The sequence below is a fragment of the Phoenix dactylifera genome, chromosome 1 (assembly GCF_051530095.1).
Source record: "Phoenix dactylifera cultivar Ajwa chromosome 1, Ajwa_hap1_PhDact_Kaust_v1.1, whole genome shotgun sequence".
Taxonomy (NCBI): Eukaryota; Viridiplantae; Streptophyta; class Magnoliopsida; order Arecales; family Arecaceae; genus Phoenix; species Phoenix dactylifera.
Genome location: NC_143190.1, coordinates 44579114 through 44598927, shown reverse-complemented (window position 1 = coordinate 44598927; position 19814 = coordinate 44579114). Strand labels below are relative to the sequence as shown.

The 19814-nt window shown below is 35.4% G+C and overlaps 2 protein-coding genes across 2 annotated transcripts; both read right to left on the bottom strand.

The window, feature by feature from the left end:
* Positions 1-1397: 1397 nt before the first annotated feature.
* Positions 1398-13173, bottom strand: LOC103696151 (uncharacterized protein OsI_027940-like). Its single transcript, XM_008777685.6, has 6 exons — positions 13014-13173; positions 8724-8910; positions 8461-8611; positions 7255-7292; positions 7107-7167; positions 1398-1777 (listed from the first exon to the last, which is right to left on the bottom strand). The coding sequence occupies exons 1-6, from the start codon at positions 13016-13018 to the stop codon at positions 1674-1676; spliced, it is 546 nt and encodes a 181-aa protein (XP_008775907.4). The 5' UTR covers positions 13019-13173; the 3' UTR covers positions 1398-1673.
* Positions 13174-16168: 2995 nt separating this feature from the next.
* Positions 16169-19814, bottom strand: LOC148715319 (uncharacterized). The gene is made up of 4 exons (XM_088705605.2): positions 19033-19814; positions 18737-18925; positions 18469-18676; positions 16169-17194 (listed from the first exon to the last, which is right to left on the bottom strand). Exons 1-4 carry the CDS (start codon positions 19812-19814, stop codon positions 16169-16171), a joined length of 2205 nt encoding a protein of 734 aa, XP_088561731.2.

Genomic DNA, 19814 nt, shown 5'->3' with positions numbered 1-19814 from the left:
GGTTTACCGTGAGCTGGCAATTCCGCTTAAAATAACTTTGAACGGAATATAAAGACATTTTGTTACAGGTTATCTATTGTTTTATATATTTGATGTGAAATTATATGATTTAAAAAACAGGTTATTAGCGGATTTAAGTGGAAGAGTAAAGCTGTCTTTCAAACCATAGGCTTCTTATTACCGCTAGGAAATATGATGTCCAGGCTAGCTTTCGAAGAACTCGGGGATCAGGAAATGAAAAGAAAAAGGAGACATGAATGGTAAGAGTTTAGCAAATTCAAGCGTATTCCACTAATGCCAACAGATATCACAATTGCAACAAACAAGCCAGATTAATGTTATACAGAAAGGTCAGGTTCTTTCAACTAGGAGCTCTGTAAAATGTAAGACAAATAACCCTTGCTTTCTGGCTTTTATATGCTCTACCTGAACGTATAGGATTAAGACCCTATATGGGGTTGTTTTTGGAGAGGTTAATTTCTGAAGCTCATAAAATTCTTCAAAATAATATATGGATATTGGGTAAAAAATTTAAAACAGATCTTAAAAGCTGAAAATCTCAATTTAGCAAAAACTCTAATTTAGAATATCTTCCCAAAAATGTTTTCTAAAATTCGTCAAAAAACTATTTGTATGACTAAAATACCTCTTTAACTTTATATTATATTAATATACAAATAATATTATAATATAATACTATTATAATATTATCTTAAAATAATAATACGATGCTCATATACTATAATAATATTATACTATGAAATATTAACATATAATAATAATAGTTGTAATACTTTATATTAAAATATCACATTATAATTATTAGCTAATAATAGATACATTACCACTATTACTATTATTATAATAAAAAACAAAACATTATATCATTATAATATTATATATTATTATAGCATTACAATATTATATTATTAAAAATAAAAAATCTGTAGAATAAGAATATTTTATAACAACAATTCTAGTATAAAGAGTTTGAAAGCACTAGAAAATATTTTTTTCTGTCATTTTTTAATATTGAAAGCATTTTTTTAATTTGGTTCTCAAACGGATGTTAAAGTTTTACATAATTACAAAACAATAAATATATCTGCTATGAAAAGCTAAATTTTCAAAAAACTCTACCAACAAAAGCTCTACCACCAACAATGATTTCAAATAGGGCACAGTGACAACGGTGTTTTGGCGGATTCATTAAAACCATCAAGCAACAAGGATTCTACAATAATCTTTTCTCTCTAATATCACCTGAAAAACGTGCACTAACATATCCTGCTTTGCACTTTAAAGATAAATTTCACCATAATACCAACCTCTTAATAGTAGAAGACAAAAAGAAAATGGCAAGAACTTAAAAGTGTCACAGCAGGTGCAAAAAGAAGAAACCCAAAATCCAACTGTAGTTTAATAATTACTGACATTCTAATGTATGCTTTAAGACCATCCATGGAACCTTGATCTCAAACACATTCTGCCAGCCGAATGAAACTGGTTCCACTGCCTATAAATATAGATGATAAACTCCACACGAACTACAGTTCAATATCAGCAGATACAAGCAAGCAATCAATACAGTAATGAACACAAACCATGATCAGCTAGCCTCGTTCAGCAACACATTAGAACCATGGAAGTGATTTTTTGGCTGAAGGACTCTTTCATGTGCTTGGAGCTGCTTCCATTTTGGCCTCTGAAGAGGCTTCTTCAGTCTGCTGCACATCTCTAACCTTTTTGGCATTATCAGTCTTTTCTGCTTCCTCTTCTGGAAAAAGATGGGTAATTAATTTAATATGAGGTTAGAGTTCACAAAATACTGAAAATGTATAACTGCACTGCAACAATTGCACTGGGGATCATCACCCCCACTACTGGAGCACAGGAGCTTATGCTTAAAAAATAAATTGTCTTTACAACAGCAAAAGCTTGTTTTGTTAGTTATCTGCAGGCTGACCATCAGAGTTTCTTAACAAACATTAGAGTTGCCTAAATTGATAATTTAAATTAATATTAATCATGGGTAACCATGAGACAATAAGGTACGTTTCTAGCGTAAATGTCTTAGATCTGTGAACAAAAAACTTTTCCTTTTTTAAATCAAAGATAAAGAAATCACTATCTGCAATCAGCTCCCCGGTTCCAATTTCTCACTAGGAATGATATATATCAGCTTTGTATAATGCAAGCGTAATTTGTATTTCCACTTGAAGCATATTATTCTGTGCAAAAAGGTAATAGCTTAATCAATGAAAAAAGCATGCAGAATAATCTACATAATAGAAAGGAAAGATCAGCAAACAAGCATTATGCAGATAAACATAGAATCGTGTCAAATGTAGAAGGACAAGATGTGTGGATAAAAATTTTGAATCCTCAATAGGTTCTTTTCCCCCTAAGATGCAGGCAATCCATTTCATGCAGTCTCGATGAAACAACAGTTGATTGCATCCTCTAATGAGGAATACTTCTAAGTTGTTAAGTGTCCTCTAATCCACCTTGATAAACTAAATTACTTGTGAAATGTGCATGCATGTGTAAGTTGAGCAATGAAATGCAAAACTATATGCACTATGAAATGTGTTTTACAAACCCTGTACATGAAGCAGAAGAGATAAAATATGCCAAGTCCCTTCCCCTTAATAAAATAAAGGTACTTGTAGGGCTGATACTTCAAACTGATTCCATATCCGGATTGCTGGATCCCCATGTCCTTCAGACTGTCAGATGAAGACTTCAGGTATCTCCGAACTGTATAACAAAGATTTGAGGAGAACTATGAGGTGTCTCTGAACAATCTTATGAGAGCTTGAGATGTCTCCAAGCTGTGATATGTAGACCTTTTAAGTTACCTCTGAACCACCTTACAGAATTGAAGGTGTCTTTGAACTGTGTATAATACTTGAGTGACATGGTTAAATCTCAGAAGAGTATCCCACCCTCCATGAAATAAAGACAGGCATACCCATAGGTGACTGTGCGATAAGAGCAGATCCATAGGCAAATGCCAGATATAAGTATAAAGATGAGGTGGGAGAGTCTTGCATGTACCTAGTACACTAAGCTTGGAATAGAGATGTGGGCCTGAAGGAAACTGCTCAATAATCAAGTTTGGAGTAAAGATGGAGAAAAAGGCCCAAGTACTCAAATCTCCATGCATGGAGATTTCAGAGAACACGAGCTTTGAACAACATAGTGTTTTGTACAATCATGATGATTGAGGTGTTGATCAGCATGCTTGATGCTGGACATAGATGATCAGCACAAAAATTGAAGATGCAAAAAAAATTGAGGCACCTTGTGCTGTCATTGAAAAATTGCCTTGGATATTGAGATTGCTATGCTAACATGAGTTAGGATGTTCATTTGAGCATGCACTATGATCATGAATCAAATCATTGTAAAGATGGTAATGATTGGCTGGCTGCTATTGCAAAGATCCGAATAATTAAAGTTTGTTTGGAGATTATAACAGCCAGTTGCTATAATCCTGAATACTAAGGTGATAAAACATTGTTAATGATGGCCTTGAGAGATCAGACACTGTTGCTGCATAAATCACAAAGAATAAGAAATCCTAAAAATACTAGAGGCTATCAAGTGGTGCAGCAGCATGGACCGTATCAGCGTGAATGGGTCTTTAAATTAATGTCAGTGTTTCCTCTTCTTCCATTTTTCTATTATAAACTTTTTTACAGGATAGCAAGGGAAAAAGAGAAAGAGATACCATGGAACCTTCTCCACACTCTTCTTCATAATATAATACTGTAAATTTAATAGTATTCAAGGAGAATGAGATAGTGGATGGTGTCAATAATGAGAGAGTATAGATTGGAAAAAAAAGAGAGAGGATGAAAGTACTCACCCATCACCACCCTCTTCCTCTGGGACCAGCAAGAGATGCTCCTTGCTTCTATTTGCTGCCAAGATATCACCCAAGAGAGGGCCTACAATGATGGGTCCTTCCTTCATGTAGGCCTTGGAACAATATCAGCAACTAAGTCATGTATCATCTGTACAATGACGGAGCATGTCCTTGTGGTTGGCAAGTGTCAAGGTCTTGACATCTCATGGTCAAGGTCAAAGATGGCATAGCAGTATCATAGTAGTGTCTGAACTCAATTAAAGGCTAGCTTCCTCTCTTATTTACAAGTGAAAAGAGTCCATGGGTTTCAGATCTAGATTTGATATGATCCACCAAGTCCTAAGGAATCGGACTTTTCCATATATGGCTGAAGATTTGAGGTGCACAGCCGATATGAAGGGATTACTCTCTCTTTCTTTGCCTGTTCTTTAGCTTAGGGCTTAGGAATGGGAGTGAATATCACAATGACAAAGGGTTTTGATTGATTTCTCTTAATTCTCTTCTTTCATTTGCTTTGAAAGACAGCCAGTACACTTGCACATCTCTTAATGGATCCCAGTTGACTCCGTACTTCTCTCTTGATTCAGTTTCCTTCTAAAATCATTTATGTCAGTTATATCCTATCCTAATACTTGGGTGGCTGGAAATATATGAAGAATGGTGGTTGATCATGGAGCATTCCATCCAAGAATTTAGGCTGAACCAAAGAGAAGTAATGTTTCTTCTCAAAGCTTCATATTTCATGGCTGCAAATTTAAGAGGCTCGCTCGAGGGATTCAGAACACTTGGAAAGAAGTCTAGCTTTTCTTTTGATGACACTACTCTATTTCGAGCTAAGAAGTGATGATGGCACCATCGCCTTTAGAAAATATGCTGTGAAGCAGTTCCAGTACAAACTCCTAGAGAGCTCTAGAAGAAAATCTTTTCCTCATGCTCTAGTTTGGTTAACTACACATGGAACCTCAAACGTTACTCAATTAGATTGCAACATACCATTATACTTCATGGATACAAAAGGTCACAAAGTCTCTGCTTCACACAAGGATTCAGGTATTAGTGTCTGTACCCGTGCCATTCTAAGATGTGTTGAAAGGGGAAAACCTTAAAAACCATTTTTCAGTTACACACACACACACACACACGCATATATATATGTCATGCCAACAACCCAGACCGTGTGCTGGTAATGGCTCAACAAGGTTGGTGCTGGCCAGCACGAACCAGCATGGTGGTGCCCGAATCCATGGCTTTCTATCAATTTCTGATTACATAAATTGTTAGCTGAGACAAGGCTAAAACCAAAGAAAAATTTCTTTCTTTTGATTGGAAAAATCAAATAGAATGATAAGAGCCTTGAGTTACAAGGCAAAGATCCTAAGGTATATAGTTTTGCTAGCCAACATTCTTGAAAAAATAACTAATCCTTTGGTTGTGGGATGATATAGACTGCTAGAAATGGAAATCTATGACCTGACAAATAATAAAATTATCTCACTCTACTGAAGGAAAACAATGTTCCATTAAATAACTTTGAGACATTGACAAAACCATGATGAATGTATTGACCCCAGATGATCATTGAATAAACCATTGTTTTTTCTTGATGGACAACGGATACACAAACTAAAGCAGCCAACTTTAAATATATATAAATTATATCCAACTTACAAAAGTCAAAGTAGTTTGAGCATAGCTTGAACTTTACCATGAGCCCACAAAATAATCAGGCTCATATTGTAAGTTGTAAACCTTAGCACACAAACTCTCTTGCGACAGAAGGTTCCATTTTGTTGTGATAAACTTCCTTAGAGATCTACTTGTAGGTTCCCATTATAGTACGGTATTGGACTTATCTTAAATATCTTTATTTATTTCTTTGTCGCAAATATCCTGTCAACAAGGCAGCTAGCAATTAATTATATTAGGTTGGAGAGATTAAATAGACTGGGAAATAAGAATTCAGTGTTTAAATGTGAATTAGGATCTGGTTGCTAGCAATTCTAAGGGTTTATTTCCAGTTTCATCGCTTGAACTTTACCATGAGCCCACAAACTAATCAGGCTCATATTGTAAGTTGTAAACCTTAGCACACAAACTCTCTTGCGACGGAAGGTTCCATTTTGTTGTGATAAACTTCCTTAGAGATCTACTTGTAGGTTCCCATTATAGTATGGTATTGGACTTATCTTAAATATCTTTATTTATTTCTTTGTCGCAAATATCCTGTCAACAAGGCAGCTTGCAATTAATGATATTAGGCAGCTAGCAATTAATTATATTAGGTTGGAGAGATTAGATAGACTGGGAACTAGGAATTCAGTGTTTAAATGTGGATTAGGATCTGGTTGCTAACAATTCTAAGGGTTTATTTCCAGTTTCATCGTTTGTTTTGATTACTTTTATGCAACCTTGGGGTGTCCTAACTATGCTGCTTCTAGAGCCATAAATTAAGCTATACTTATCAAAATTAAGTTGAGTCTGAAACCACAATTTGGAAATCTAGCTTCAAGCCTTGGACATTTTTGTTTATGAATTTTCCCAAGTTGTTGCTGCTGCTGAATATTTGCTCAAAGACTAGAAACAAGATTTTGTTAGGTAAAGATTAAGAAAGTTCGAAATGTATTTGGCAAGAAAACCTAGGAATATTTTAAATCAATCTACTCTAGGTTTGCTTCAGATTTCCATGAATCAAGTAATCTGGGCCATACATGTAGGGGAGAAGCCATGTGCAAGATTGAGTGTGGTGAAACTGAATTCAAAATTAACAAACTCTCATATTTTGATCAATTTCCTTTTACTCTGAGTCTGCCTCTATCTTCCCTTTAGCCCTCCTCATTCCCTTCTCTTACTACAAAAAATATGATATAAAATCATATCTAGTTCATTATGACATTGGATCACCATCTGGCTTAGGAAGTTAAATATTTAGTAGGATGGAGATCAAAACATCAAGGTAAAATAATAAACAATGCAGGCTTGGATGTTAAGAAATCAATTATGTGAAATATGTACTCCTTTATGAGAACAGTTAAGATAAGAAAATCAAACTTGGAAGGCCCACCCACCTAATAACAGCCATTCTCTTCTTCATTTGTTTTCAGTTTTATTTCCCTTGTTTCTTTCAATAAAAAACAAACTTCATATATATGCAAATGATTTAATTTGCAATTCAATGTAAATACATATTGAAGTATAATATTAAAAAAAACAGGTGAAATTTCAAGGTTCTTACCTTCATCATCGCTGTCATCAAGGTCATCATCCATACCATCACCCCCCATACCACCAAAATTCTGTGCAAGAGAGATATATATGCAAGATAAGAAATTTATGCCTATATGCCAATAAACGATGGAATTTTATTTCAAAATATTCATTACCGAGAAATCCATCCCTCCCAGGTCCAATTCACCAGGACCTAAAAAAGAAGTAAAAGTTTGTAACCAGGAATTCCATAATCATAAGATCACATTTTATGGGGATTGAGCCATAATGGCTACACTCTCTATGTGTAAATATATGTATTTGACATCAAAATGATCCACTTATTTTAATCATTAAAAATTTTCAGTTGCATTTACACGAGTTACAGTGAGATTAATATAGCACAGTTATTGATTTCTATTTTACAAATTTGCATACAACCTTATCTTAATATGGAAAATTAGAAAGGCGCTTAGAATCTTCTAAACATAAACAGTGATAAAAAGGGGTGAAATGTGAGGTGTTTAGAACTTTAGAGTCTTAGTAAGGCGACTTGTTAGCCTCAGTATATACAGCATATGCTCCATATGTTTCCATTATGCAAGATAATTATTTGGAGTGAAAAATAGATGCGAAATAACAAAGGATATAACGGTTGCACTTGGCATTAGTTACCTAACTTAAAATTGGTAAAGACTGTATACTCCAAATATACACAAGTTTTGAACAAAACAGCAAAATATGGCTTACTTCAATACAATACCATAATTAAATTTATGTAAAGTCAAAACTGCAGGGATTATTTTCTACAAATCATAACTTGGCACTTGAATTTGCACACTTCAAAAAATATATAAGCTATGGCAGCCATCCTTCTCTTCTACTTTCAGTTGAAAATGATCAATACCCTAATGGTATCCCACATCAGGAATATCATGAGGCAGTGTGCCTCACATATCTCTCATTTGATGCATATGCATCTAGTATAGCCTCAGAAATGACACTCTAAGACATCCAGAGACCTTGTACTTGAGGTGTCACATGAGACAGTCTTGTATAAGCCTGTTTAAACAATAGATATAATACATGATTGTTTTTCTTTTCAGCCAAAAGTTTATTACTGGTTAATATTAACCTTTTCAGCCAAAAGTTAATATATTCAGATTTGGCTGAAGCTGCTTCTAAATATGCTTGGGATATAATTCACCAAAAAAAAGATTTAGTAGATATCCACATCAAATTATCTTCCTTTGATTTGTTAAAGTGCCATTACTACACTTTAACATACCTGTTGGTATTCCTCATCTGACTGCTGTTTCTTGAGCATCATATATTTAACTAGAATTTTAATAAGTTGAAACATAAAGGAGAAGCACACATACCATCATCATCTTCATCCACCCACTTATCCCAATCTACTTTCACATAGTGAGGAGTTTTCTCATCACCACGTAATAGCTTCTTCCACCATCCTTTCTCCACTTTTTCTACCACGCAGAAGATAGAACGCACACCTGTGTTAATTTTGCTTCCCTGATAATTAACAATATAGGTGTAAGGAAAAAAAAAAAGGAATGATGGAGGATAAGTTCCAAACATTCAAACAAGATGTTTTTGCTCCACAATGCTTAAGAACAAAACTTACCTCTACATTTACTTTATCATAAAGGTCCATTTTCAACTCATACAAGTTTTTTTCAGCTCCAGCAGTTGCAGAAAAAGTGAAAATGCCGTCAGGTTCCAGATTAACCTTCGCATCTTTTGCATCAGGCAACTGTATAGTGATGTAAACCTTGTCGACCCTTTGTGCCCACTTCACTTCAGGATGACGACTAAGGAAAAAGGAGTGTACAACTTTTCACACAAAGACAAAAAGATGGAAACAAAATGCTCTGTTTATTGAGTCTAATATATTTTTCATAGAGTGCAATTGATTGAGTTGGGTCGGTCAAGACATAGGTAATCTAAGGAAACTATCAATCCAAACTCAATACAGTTAAACAGGCCAATAGTTCCAACCTGACCTGTGTAACTGTTTAATAAACAGGTCAGGCCGGAGATGACATGGTTGGCCTATTACTTTTGACATGCTTAAACCCATACTGACACAATTAGCCCAATAATTACTTGGTCAATCTATTAACCAATGCTAAGCTAATAACTTCACATCCAATTAAAAGCTTTATACAATTGTTTAAAACATAATTCTAACAAATAATTATACCCATACAGAGTTACATAGGTTTATAATGAACCTGTTTCAGGTTGAGATTGTAATTGTGTCAACTGAATCCAGGTCAAGTGTGCCAAATCGATAAAACCCGAAGCCAACCTATCCAATAAACAGGTTAGTCATGTTAACTGGTTTATGATGTGAACCCAATCATGCCAAACCCACACCTGCTAACTTCATGCCAGTTTTTGTCAGGCTTGTGAGTCAAGAACTGCCACCCCTATATGTACGCAATTACAACCATTCACCTGAATTCCACTTTTCTTAGGCAGCAATAAACTGGTCTCATGTGGTGCAATGACATTTTAGTTTGAATAAAAAAAACATGGCAACAGGTGGGAAACTCCCTATAAATGCATCTCCTATAGGATTTTTGCACCAATCAATCTGCAAGTGTTAAGCGAAACTTTTTAAGGTTCTAGTTACCCATATCAGTTAACCAATCCATGCACCTAACTCCCTAGTAAAAAGCATGTCTAACGAGACAATTTACCAACCTATTCTGAATTTCTCTGATAAGTTTTGGTACTTTTCACCAAATATGGCTTTTGAGTTACTACCAACACAATATATAAACACACTTTTATTGCAACCTAACATTTTCCAACATTCATGGTTATTTGCAAAATTTGACCATCTACTCCACAACTTTCCTGAGTTCTTTCATGTAATGAGATGTTTTGTATACTTTATCTGATTCTACATTCATCCTTTTTTTTAATTTATGAAATTTAATGTCATCTGGCAAATTTAACAGGTTCTCTTGTATGAGATCCATCCAATTCATTCAAAAAAGTTCCAGATACAAGGCTTGTAATTAAGTCTTTCATGAAATCCAAAGGCGAGTTACAATGGATAGGCTCAAGTTTAGAGTTGAAAATGGGCTCGGCGGGGCCCAAGGCCCATTGGGTTGGGCCGGGCTTCAGGCTAGGCACGAAAGAGTTTAAATCGGATTTGGGCTTAAATGTAAAGCCCATTTATTTTTTGGGTCCGGCTCAGGTATGTTATCGGCCCGGCTCAAGCCCGAGCCCGAACAAGGCCTGAAACATAGCCTGAATTCAAGCCCTAATCAATTTGTTTTTATATGCTGTTATTTAGAGAGAATAATAAGGAAGTAAAGGATAAATTAAAATGGATTTAGCTAAGAATAATATATCATGTATCATTTACTTGTATTATAGGAGAGAGCCTAATTTTTAACTAGTTCATTTACTTATGAAGCAATATTATCAAATATTAAACTTCAATCGTTTTCGAGCCGGACCTATTTTTGGTCCAAACGGATAATTTGGGCCATCCCAATCGGATTTGGGCTGGGTTTAGGCTGGGATTATCCAAAAAATTTTAGGCCTAAGCTTGGCGCGAAGCCCCAAAAAAAATCAGGCTAGGTTCGAATAGGGTATAGCCCGACCTGACCCACTTCCAACCCTACTCAAGTTGGTCCTCATAGTAGGGAAATGAAGTCACAAAAAATGAACACTTAATCAAATGTCTGTATGCAGCTCTTTCATTCAGAAATAGAGTGCATTCGGTACAGGTATTCACAATAATGGCAGCAAGAAGGTACTTATTTCCCTTTTTGTGCTGGAAAACTAGATTTCTCCATCAAAAGAAAAAATTGAGCCTGAAGAAGAGACTTTGAGCGAAATGAGTCATGATTTCAAGCTGACATTTATTCTTTCTTACTGGAATTTACTGAAACATGATTTTAAACCAATCTAATAATAGAAATATAACTAATTAGTTCTTATAGAAGATTGTTTACTTAGAACATTTTATCAAAATGGACACTGGAAATCAAAAAATTTGTTTTGTAAGAAAAAACATCGGGCAAACGAGAGACTCATCATTAACCAACCCTGTGCAGAAATTTGATATGGCGTTACATATAACAAAACTTTCCTATATAGAATATCTAATTATATTGACCTTAGGTTGACCATGTTATAATTTTATAAACAAGTTGTAACATTGTAACTATATTGATGTCAGAATACATAAAAATCTGGTGAGGGTTTGTACAAAATTTAGAAGTTTATGGATGATGTTCGGGAGGAAAGATCTTTAATTTAGATAAAAGGAAACATATAGAAGATAATATGAGAGAAAGATGAAGAAATAGGAGAGAGAAAAGTAGAAGAGCAAAAATAGATGTAAAAGATGTGTCACAAGGAGCACAGAAAAGTAAGATTTGCATAGATAGCTTAAAAGCCATGAGCAAAAATAGAAGCAGAAGATGGAGCAGAAACAAATGAGTATTAAAGACCGACAAATTATGATGTTCGCCACTCCAAGTGTCTCATGGAACAAAAACATGAGCAGAGGCACGAGTCCATGGATTGCTCCAAGACCAGGAATGATTCCAAGATTATAGTAACTGATCTTTGTTTATGTCTGTGCACATGAGAGAGAGAGGGGGGATCCAAGCACGATGACATCTTCTTACCTCTAAAGCACCAAAGCCCAAAGTTATTTTATAGACTTCCCAAGTTCGCCTAACCTTGAGCATTGCCTAAGGTATTCTAGCTTCCCTTATTGGTTCTAGAAGAACTTGATTGTCAAGCATCTCAGACCTAGAACAATGAAATGACAGAGAAATCTGAACCCCCCACCCCGCCCTGAACACATGCGCACTCAAAAAAGAAAAAAGAAGAGAGAGAGAAAAGAGAGGCTACATAGAAGGAAAGAAAAGTTGTAAGAATAGGATACAATGCCCTTTCCTTTAAAACACTAGACAGGTCTATGTACAAAGAAGACGCTCTATGAAAAATCCACGAATAGCCAGGCAATATAAAAATTTTCCGGTTCCTGCTATGCGCAGATTCATATAGGGTCATTTTCTAGAATAAGCAATAACCCACTTGTTAAAGTCATCATTCAATCTTTAAAGTCACGTGCCATGTGTTACGGTTTCATGTCACCTTTTAACTAGTCATATTGTATGATATATGATCAATTACAAATATCCATGATCTGTCTTCTCTATAAAGGACCCGAAATACCTTGCTTATGTATCATTGAAAAGCGCAGTAACATAAATACGGCAGTAAGAAGAGGCAATACAAAAGTGTGTAAACTATAAAAACGAGTCAAAGTGGATTGGCCCACACAAGCACTTCCACAAAATAACTCTACCAAAGGCGATCCTATTACAGGAATAGCTCAGCCACTCTTCTTCCTTAGATCCGTTATTTCACTCGGATAGCATCATAGATTGGGATCGATACAGAGGAAATGAATGCATTTCTATGCTAAAAATAAAATGAAGTAAGTGGAATAGATAGAACATTGGATCATGCCACGTCACTTACTCTATTCTACGGGATCTTACAGAGCCTGTTCATGCATGACATGATCCGGGTATGATCATAGTGGACAGCGGATGTCGTAGAAATATAGGTGAATCTGGCTCCTGGCGGACGCTACTGGTGCAATTATGTCCAAGATTTAAAAGTATGAGTTTTAATGCATTAGGGTTCAAAAATTAGGTATAACTCTCAAACGAAACCAGTAACCAACTCTGACGCTGACTTTCGCCAGTGACAGTGAAAGAGATATTCATCTGTAGCCACACGAACCACCGCAGCTGTCGGCGGCAGCCACGAAATGCCAGGCCGAAAGCCGCCCTCCTCCCCAAGATTACTTATTACATATAAAAAATGTCTAGAAGAGAAGAGAAGAGGAGGAGGAAAAAGAACTCACCTCATCTTGACGAGTGGATACCGTCGACCGGCGATCGCTGATCGGCGACAGCCCACTGCGAGCGCGGATTCCCCTTCGATCGACGACCGCCGCCCGGACTCTAGGGGCTAGCGTTTAGGTCTTCGACTCGAAGCTTTGATCGTTCTGGGATGAGGGAAGAAACTTACGCAAAGGTACGCGCGTCTGGGTCGGCTTCCGGGTTAATGGATATGGATATGATGCCCTTTAAATCCCGAATCCGATGAATAATAGGAAGTCTAGTCTAAACCCGAACCGACCCGAATCAACCCGAAACCAATACACCTTATCTTCCATAACCTTTATTAGATTGAAGAAAACAAATCGGCTTTTGATGATAACTTTTATGCAGTAAACCTTCAATTGTTGATATCATAATAATTTGTTTTGGTAATAAAAAAACATAATAAAGTTTGGTTGTAACTCTTTTCTTGTTCTCAAATATACAATTATCAATAGAGACAGCATAAAAAAAATTGACCAAAAAAAATAAAGATGATAAAATCATGAGAATGAGATAATCCATAAAACCCTAATCGTGATCCTCAATATTACCACCATCATGAAAGGCAACAGGAACTTGACCTTATTGCAACCCAACCACCAAAAACTTGACCTTATTCTTTTTGTTTGTTGAATAAATTTGTTTCTTTATTTGTTAGGCATGACCAATTTTATGAGCCACTCTCTTCTTTTGTTTGTTGAATAAATTTGTTTTTTTATTTCTTGGGCTTGACCCCTTTTATTTCATAAAAGATGATGGCTCGGCTGAGATAGTCAAGCCAAAATAGAAAAAAAGCAATAGAATAGATATAAATAAGAAAATCTCAACTAGGAGGGGTCATGGAAAGAACAAGTTTCAAATCATGATTAATTATTTTTTCAAAATCTGGAACAACTGCATGGACCCATCCCACATACCACAAATGCCCCACAAATGGGAAGAATCCTAGAACAAAATGAGAGGTTGCTAACCAGCTTCTAGAAGTTTTTGCATTAATTGCGACTTTATCGATCTTACTGATTAGTGTTCTCATAGTATTTGCTTCTTTTGATGGTTGGTAAAGTAACAAAAATGCTGTATTTTCTTTCAAACCATAATTCTAATTTTCTGCAATTTGATAGTGAATTAAAAAAAATAATCCTGTATGATGGAACCATCAAATATTTAACATTTTCTGACTCTGTTTGTAACACACTAGAGACTTAGAAAATAAACCATTAAAGATGAAACCATAAAAAAAGTTTGGCTATAATGTTTTTCTTGATTTGAATACTATAAATTCCATATGAATGAAGCGAAATCATGAAAAAACTGCATAGAAACCCTAATATTTCCATAGAAATCTCACCAAACAAATTCTCCAAAACAATGTCATAACAATATTTACCCAAAAACTGTGAGATAATGTCACATATGATTTTCCATATTGTAAAATTTCAAGGATAATAATTTGACAATAAAAATGATGAGAAGGAGAACTAAACATGGTCATATGACACACCATCAGTTTTCATAATTGTAATCGTCGTTTGCATATAAAATAGCCACTACACCCAAATAACTGAAAATGAAACAAATAATCTCACAACTCGATGTTTCCTTGCTTTAGTACTTCATATTGAAGTAGGAGGAACTCTAGTATTTGAAATCGGTCTTGAAGCGTGAATTAACTCTGTCCTTAAGCGAATTTTGCCCCACTATATTGCTGTTGGTGATCCAGCAAATTCGCTCCAGGATACAACAAAATCAAAATAGAATCCTAGCCAGCAAAACTAGGATTCCCCAGAACAACGAAATGAAATATTTTTTTAGAAGAAGTTGTATTAATCTGTGAAGGATATTGGCAATTTATAACCCTGAATTAAACTCTGAACCAACATAACCTTTGGAATAGTGCCTGTTCAAAACATAACTGCTAGTGCAGTTATTTTGTGCAAAACAAATAAAAACTGCCAATATGAATTTTATTTTACACGTGCACGTGCCACGTGTCCAAGTGCTAGTGCCTGTTCAAAACATAACTGCTAGTGCAGTTATTTTGTGCAAAACAAATAAAAACTGCCAATATGAATTTTATTTTACACGTGCACGTGCCACGTGTCCAAGTGCCAATCTTTGATAATATGATATTGGCTTTTCCTCCACAACTTCCCACCAAAAAGTTACTTTAACATGTGCAGGATATGAATGCTTATAAAGCTATCCAAAAAACTCTACACGAACAATGTGGGACAAAACCCCTGTCAACATTACAAACTATTAAAGGAAGGAGACTTCCAACAATCCCCTACTTAGTTTGTAATGCTAATTATTCGAGTGAATGCATCGAGCAAGTTTCCTTCGAATTAAACCTCCTCTTAGTGTAAGCACTTCAAAACTTCGACGAAATCAATAGTAACTTAAGTTTTAAACCGTGATTCCTTATTATCAAAGCTGGAAGTACCACACACACAAACTCTACCCTTTTTTTTAATTCTAAAGTATACCGTAAGATTTAGCACCGTATATGGCCTTGTGCTACATCCTGGATTCATAAACATGTACAAAAAAATAAGATCCAATTTTTTGTTAGAAGCGGCACCACTTCTATGTTCATATAAGTGAAGTTTCTTTGAGCCTTAGTACATGGCTCCCATGTTCAAACCGAACAAACAAACTTCATTAAAGGCAATATCTATACCTACCCTCCTTTAATAAGTATTAGCCTCTAATATTTGAAACCGTCACTAATTAGAAATTTGTTATTACCCTTTAAACCTTTAATATTTACAAAGAATAGAAAAGATTGGGTTTCCATTACTGGTGACAAAAGTTTAAAATGACTTTAGACCCATACCTATGGCAGTTTTTCAAATCATATCTCTCGAGAGTCCTTTAGTTAATGGGTCAGCCAAATTATTACTGGATCTTATATAGACAACTGTTATGATCCCCTCAGATATAATTTGCCTTATATACTCGTGTCTTAAACTAATGTGTCTAGACTTGCCGTTATAAATCTTGCTAAAAGCTCTAGACATCGTTGCTTCACTATCACAATGCAAAGAAATCGCTGGCGTCGGTTGTGGCCACAACTTTATATCTAACAACAAATTTCTTAGCCATTCCGCTTCTTTGCTTGCTGCCGCTAAAGCTATAAAGATTCCATAGTGGAATGAGTTATGCAAGTTTGCTTTTTCGAAGCCCACGAGACAGCTCCTCCACCTAAAGTGAAGATCCAACTAGATGTAGATTTGTTATCACTAATGCTAGTAATCCAACTGGCATCAGTATAACCCTCTAGCACCCCTAGAAATTGATTATAGAACAACCCACAGGATTTAGTCCTTTTAAGATATCCAAGAACTCTTCCTATAGCTTTCCAATGTCCAGTGCTAGGGTTGTGAGTAAACCTTGAGAGTTTGCAAACCGCAAAAGCAATATCCGGCCTAGTGCAATGCATGGCATACATTAAGCTGCCAATTGCACTTGCATGGTCAATTTGACTAATAGACCTACCTGAATTCTCAACTAACTTGTTTGTAACATCTAGGGGTGTATTAAATTCTTTTATACCTAAATGATTAAATTTAGTTAGCAACTTTTCAATGTAATGAGACTGACATAAAGCATAACCCCCACTATGTTTCTTAACTTTGATTCCCAAGATAGTATCAACTTCTCCAAGTTCCTTCATTTTGAATTGAGAAGTTAAATACTTCTTGGTTTCATTTACTCCTTTCATATTGGTCCCAATGATTAACATATCATCAATATAAAGGCATATAATCACACCATATTCTTTAGTAAACTTTGAATAAACACACTTATCTGCACTATTGTGATTAAAACCATGTGACAGAATTACTGAATCAAATTTTTCATGCCACTGTTTTGGTGCTTGTTTCAAACCATACAATGATTTAATCAATTTACAAACCTTTTTCTCATTTCTAGGTAACACAAAACCTTCAGGCTGCTCTATGTAAACCTCCTCATCTAAATTACCATTTAGAAATGCTGTTTTAACATCCATTTGATGGATATACAAATTATAAATTGATGCTAAAGCAAATAATATTCTTATGGAAGTTATTCTTGCCACCGGAGCATATGTGTCGAAATAATCAACACCTTCCCTTTGCTTAAAGCCCTTGGCTACTAACCTTGCCTTAAAGGTCTGTAAGGATCCATCGGTATTGTAAATACCCATTTACAACCAATGGGTTTAAAACCAGGAGGTAAATCCACTAACACCCATGTATTGTTGGATAACAAAGAATCCATTTCATCCTAGATTGCTTTTTTCCAGAAAGCAGAGTCTCTAGATGCCATAGCTTCCGTATACGTTTTAGGATCTTCCTCAACTTGCATGATTATTGGTATTTTATTAAGCACGATATCTCTATTCCTTTCGACTAAAAATACTATAGCTTGTGAAGATATAAAATAATCACCTAAGTTCTTCTTCTTTCTAGCTCTTTGACTCTCCTAGGTTCACTAGGAGGGTCAAGTGCTTTCCTTTTATTGTAAACCGAAGAGCTAGGGTCTAAACTTGTATCTTGTGGTACTGAAAGCTCATTACTATTCTGTATAACCATGGGTGTTGGATTGACATTTGAATCGTTAATAAAACTTGTTTCAATAAATTCAACATCTCTAGACTCAACAATTACATTTGAATCAATATCTAACAACCTATAAGCCTTAGAGTTTTCTGCATATCCCACAAATATACTTTTGAGAGCTCTAGGACCTAACTTGGTCCTTTTAGGATCTGGAATTCTGTAATAAGCTATGCAGCTCCATACCCTCAAATAGCCTAAATTAGGCTTCCTTCTTCTCCATCTTTCATACGGAGACTCTTTCATTTTCTTGAGGGAATGCGATTGTGCACATGACGAGCCGTTAATAAAGCCTCTCCCCATAAGTTAGTTTGCAACTTGGCATATAGGAGCATGGTATTTACCATCTATACAAGTGTTCGACTTTTTCTTTCAGCCAATCCATTTTGTTGTGGGGTGTATGGTGCACTAGTTTGATGAACTGCACTATGTCCTTCACAAAAACCAAAAAAATCATTAGAGAAATATTCCCCACCTCTATCGCTACGTAGAGTTTTAATCTTCTTCTCTTTTTGATTTCCACCATAGCCTTATAACTCTTAAACATGTCAAAAGCTTGATCTTTTGGTTTCATTAAATATACAACAGTATACCTAGAATAATCATCTATGAATGTGATAAAGTACCTATTCCCTCCTCTAGTTATAAGTCCATTCAATTCACAAATATCAGAATGAATTAGTTCCAGAATATTAGTAGTTCTTTCATTCTTAGAAAAATATTTCTTAGCCATTTTTGTTTGAATGCAAGTTTCACACCTTTTATCACTATGATCAGAACAAGAAATCAAACCATGTTTGGACATGAACTTTAATGATCTAAAATTTACATGTGCTAAACGATAATGCCATAAAGAAAATGATGAATCAACAATATAAGTAGAAACATTCACTTTATTAATATTAAGCTTGAACATTCCATCACAAGCATATCCTTGTCCAATAAATACACCATTCTTAGAAATAATTAATTTTCCAGCCTCTATTACAACTTTGAGACCCTTCTTGCAGAGAAGACTTCCAGAAACTAAATTCTTTCTAATATCCGGAACATGATGAACATTAGTAAGAATCAATTTCTTTTCAGAAGTAAGTTACAGTCCAACAGTTCCTTTTCCAACGACCTTTGCAGTGTCATGATTACCCATCAGAAGCTTCTCTCCTTGTGGCAAATCTTCATAGTCTTTGAATTTAGACTTGTCATTGCACACATGAACCGTTGCACCAGAATCATACCACCATTCAGAAGACTTCATCATTGTTGCCATGTTCAACTCAGTTATCATACTAATTTTTAGATCAGAAATCATAGCAATAATTTTAGAAGTTTCTGGTTCAATCATGTTGGCTTGCTTACCCTTACAATCATTCTCAGTTTTCAGTCTCTCATAAACCTGGAATCTCTCTTAAAATGCCCTTTCTTTCCACAAAAGAAGCAGGTCTTATTTTTCTTACTTGCACCAGGCTTACTTGATTCTGGATATTTTCTCTTATTTCCAGAATTCTTTTGGACTTTCTTGGGGCCAGACTCAACATTATTCACCTTAATTCCAAACTCGTTAACACCCTTATTCTCACGGATCCTTGTTTCTTCTTCAATCCGAATGTGATTAATGAGTTGGCCAATGGTAAAATCCTCTGAAGTGTGCAATAGTTTCTTTCGATAATTATTCCAAGTTTGAGGCAATTTTGCAATAATTGCTGCAACTTGAAGAGGTTTAGAAACTTCCACTTTCAGATCCTTGAGTTTGGAGACCAGAACTTGCAGATCGTCAACTTGATTCATAACAGATTTATCATCTGTCATTTGAAACTCAAAATACTTTAAGGAAATAAATTTGTCAGTACCTTGTTTTTCTGAAGTATACTTGTCCTCAAGAGCAGCCCAAATTTCCTTTGGAGACTGGATAGATCTAAATAGATCGTAAAGTCGGTCTGACAAATTGTTCAGAATGTACCCTCGACAGCGCACTTCATCATCTTCACGTTTCTTCCGGGCAGCCTTCACTTCGTCAGAATCATCAGGTTGTGGTTCAGGCAGTGGTGATTGATTCAGAACATACACTATAGCCAATTCAGTGAGGAGAAAGAATATCTTATCCTTCCGGCGCATAAAGTTCGTCCCATTAAACCTTTCCACCTTGTAAACATCTTGATTAATCACCTTGGACTCCAT

What these genes read in the sequence shown, in the direction of transcription:
- LOC148715319 (XM_088705605.2), bottom strand. Translation starts at nt 19,814, where the DNA reads ATGGAGTCCAAGGTGATTAATCAAGATGTTTACAAGGTGGAAAGGTTT. An exon ending in GGAAAAGGAACTGTTGGACT is followed by an intron (nt 18,677 to 18,736) that starts GTAACTTACTTC and finishes TCCGGATATTAG; the next exon opens with AAAGAATTTAGTTTCTGGAA. An exon ending in GGCATTATCGTTTAGCACAT is followed by an intron (nt 17,195 to 18,468) that starts GTAAATTTTAGA and finishes GGATCCTTACAG; the next exon opens with ACCTTTAAGGCAAGGTTAGT.
- LOC103696151 (XM_008777685.6), bottom strand. An exon ending in ATGATAAAGTAAATGTAGAG is followed by an intron (nt 8,612 to 8,723) that starts GTAAGTTTTGTT and finishes GTTAATTATCAG; the next exon opens with GGAAGCAAAATTAACACAGG. An exon ending in TGGGAGGGATGGATTTCTCG is followed by an intron (nt 7,168 to 7,254) that starts GTAATGAATATT and finishes TCTCTTGCACAG; the next exon opens with AATTTTGGTGGTATGGGGGG.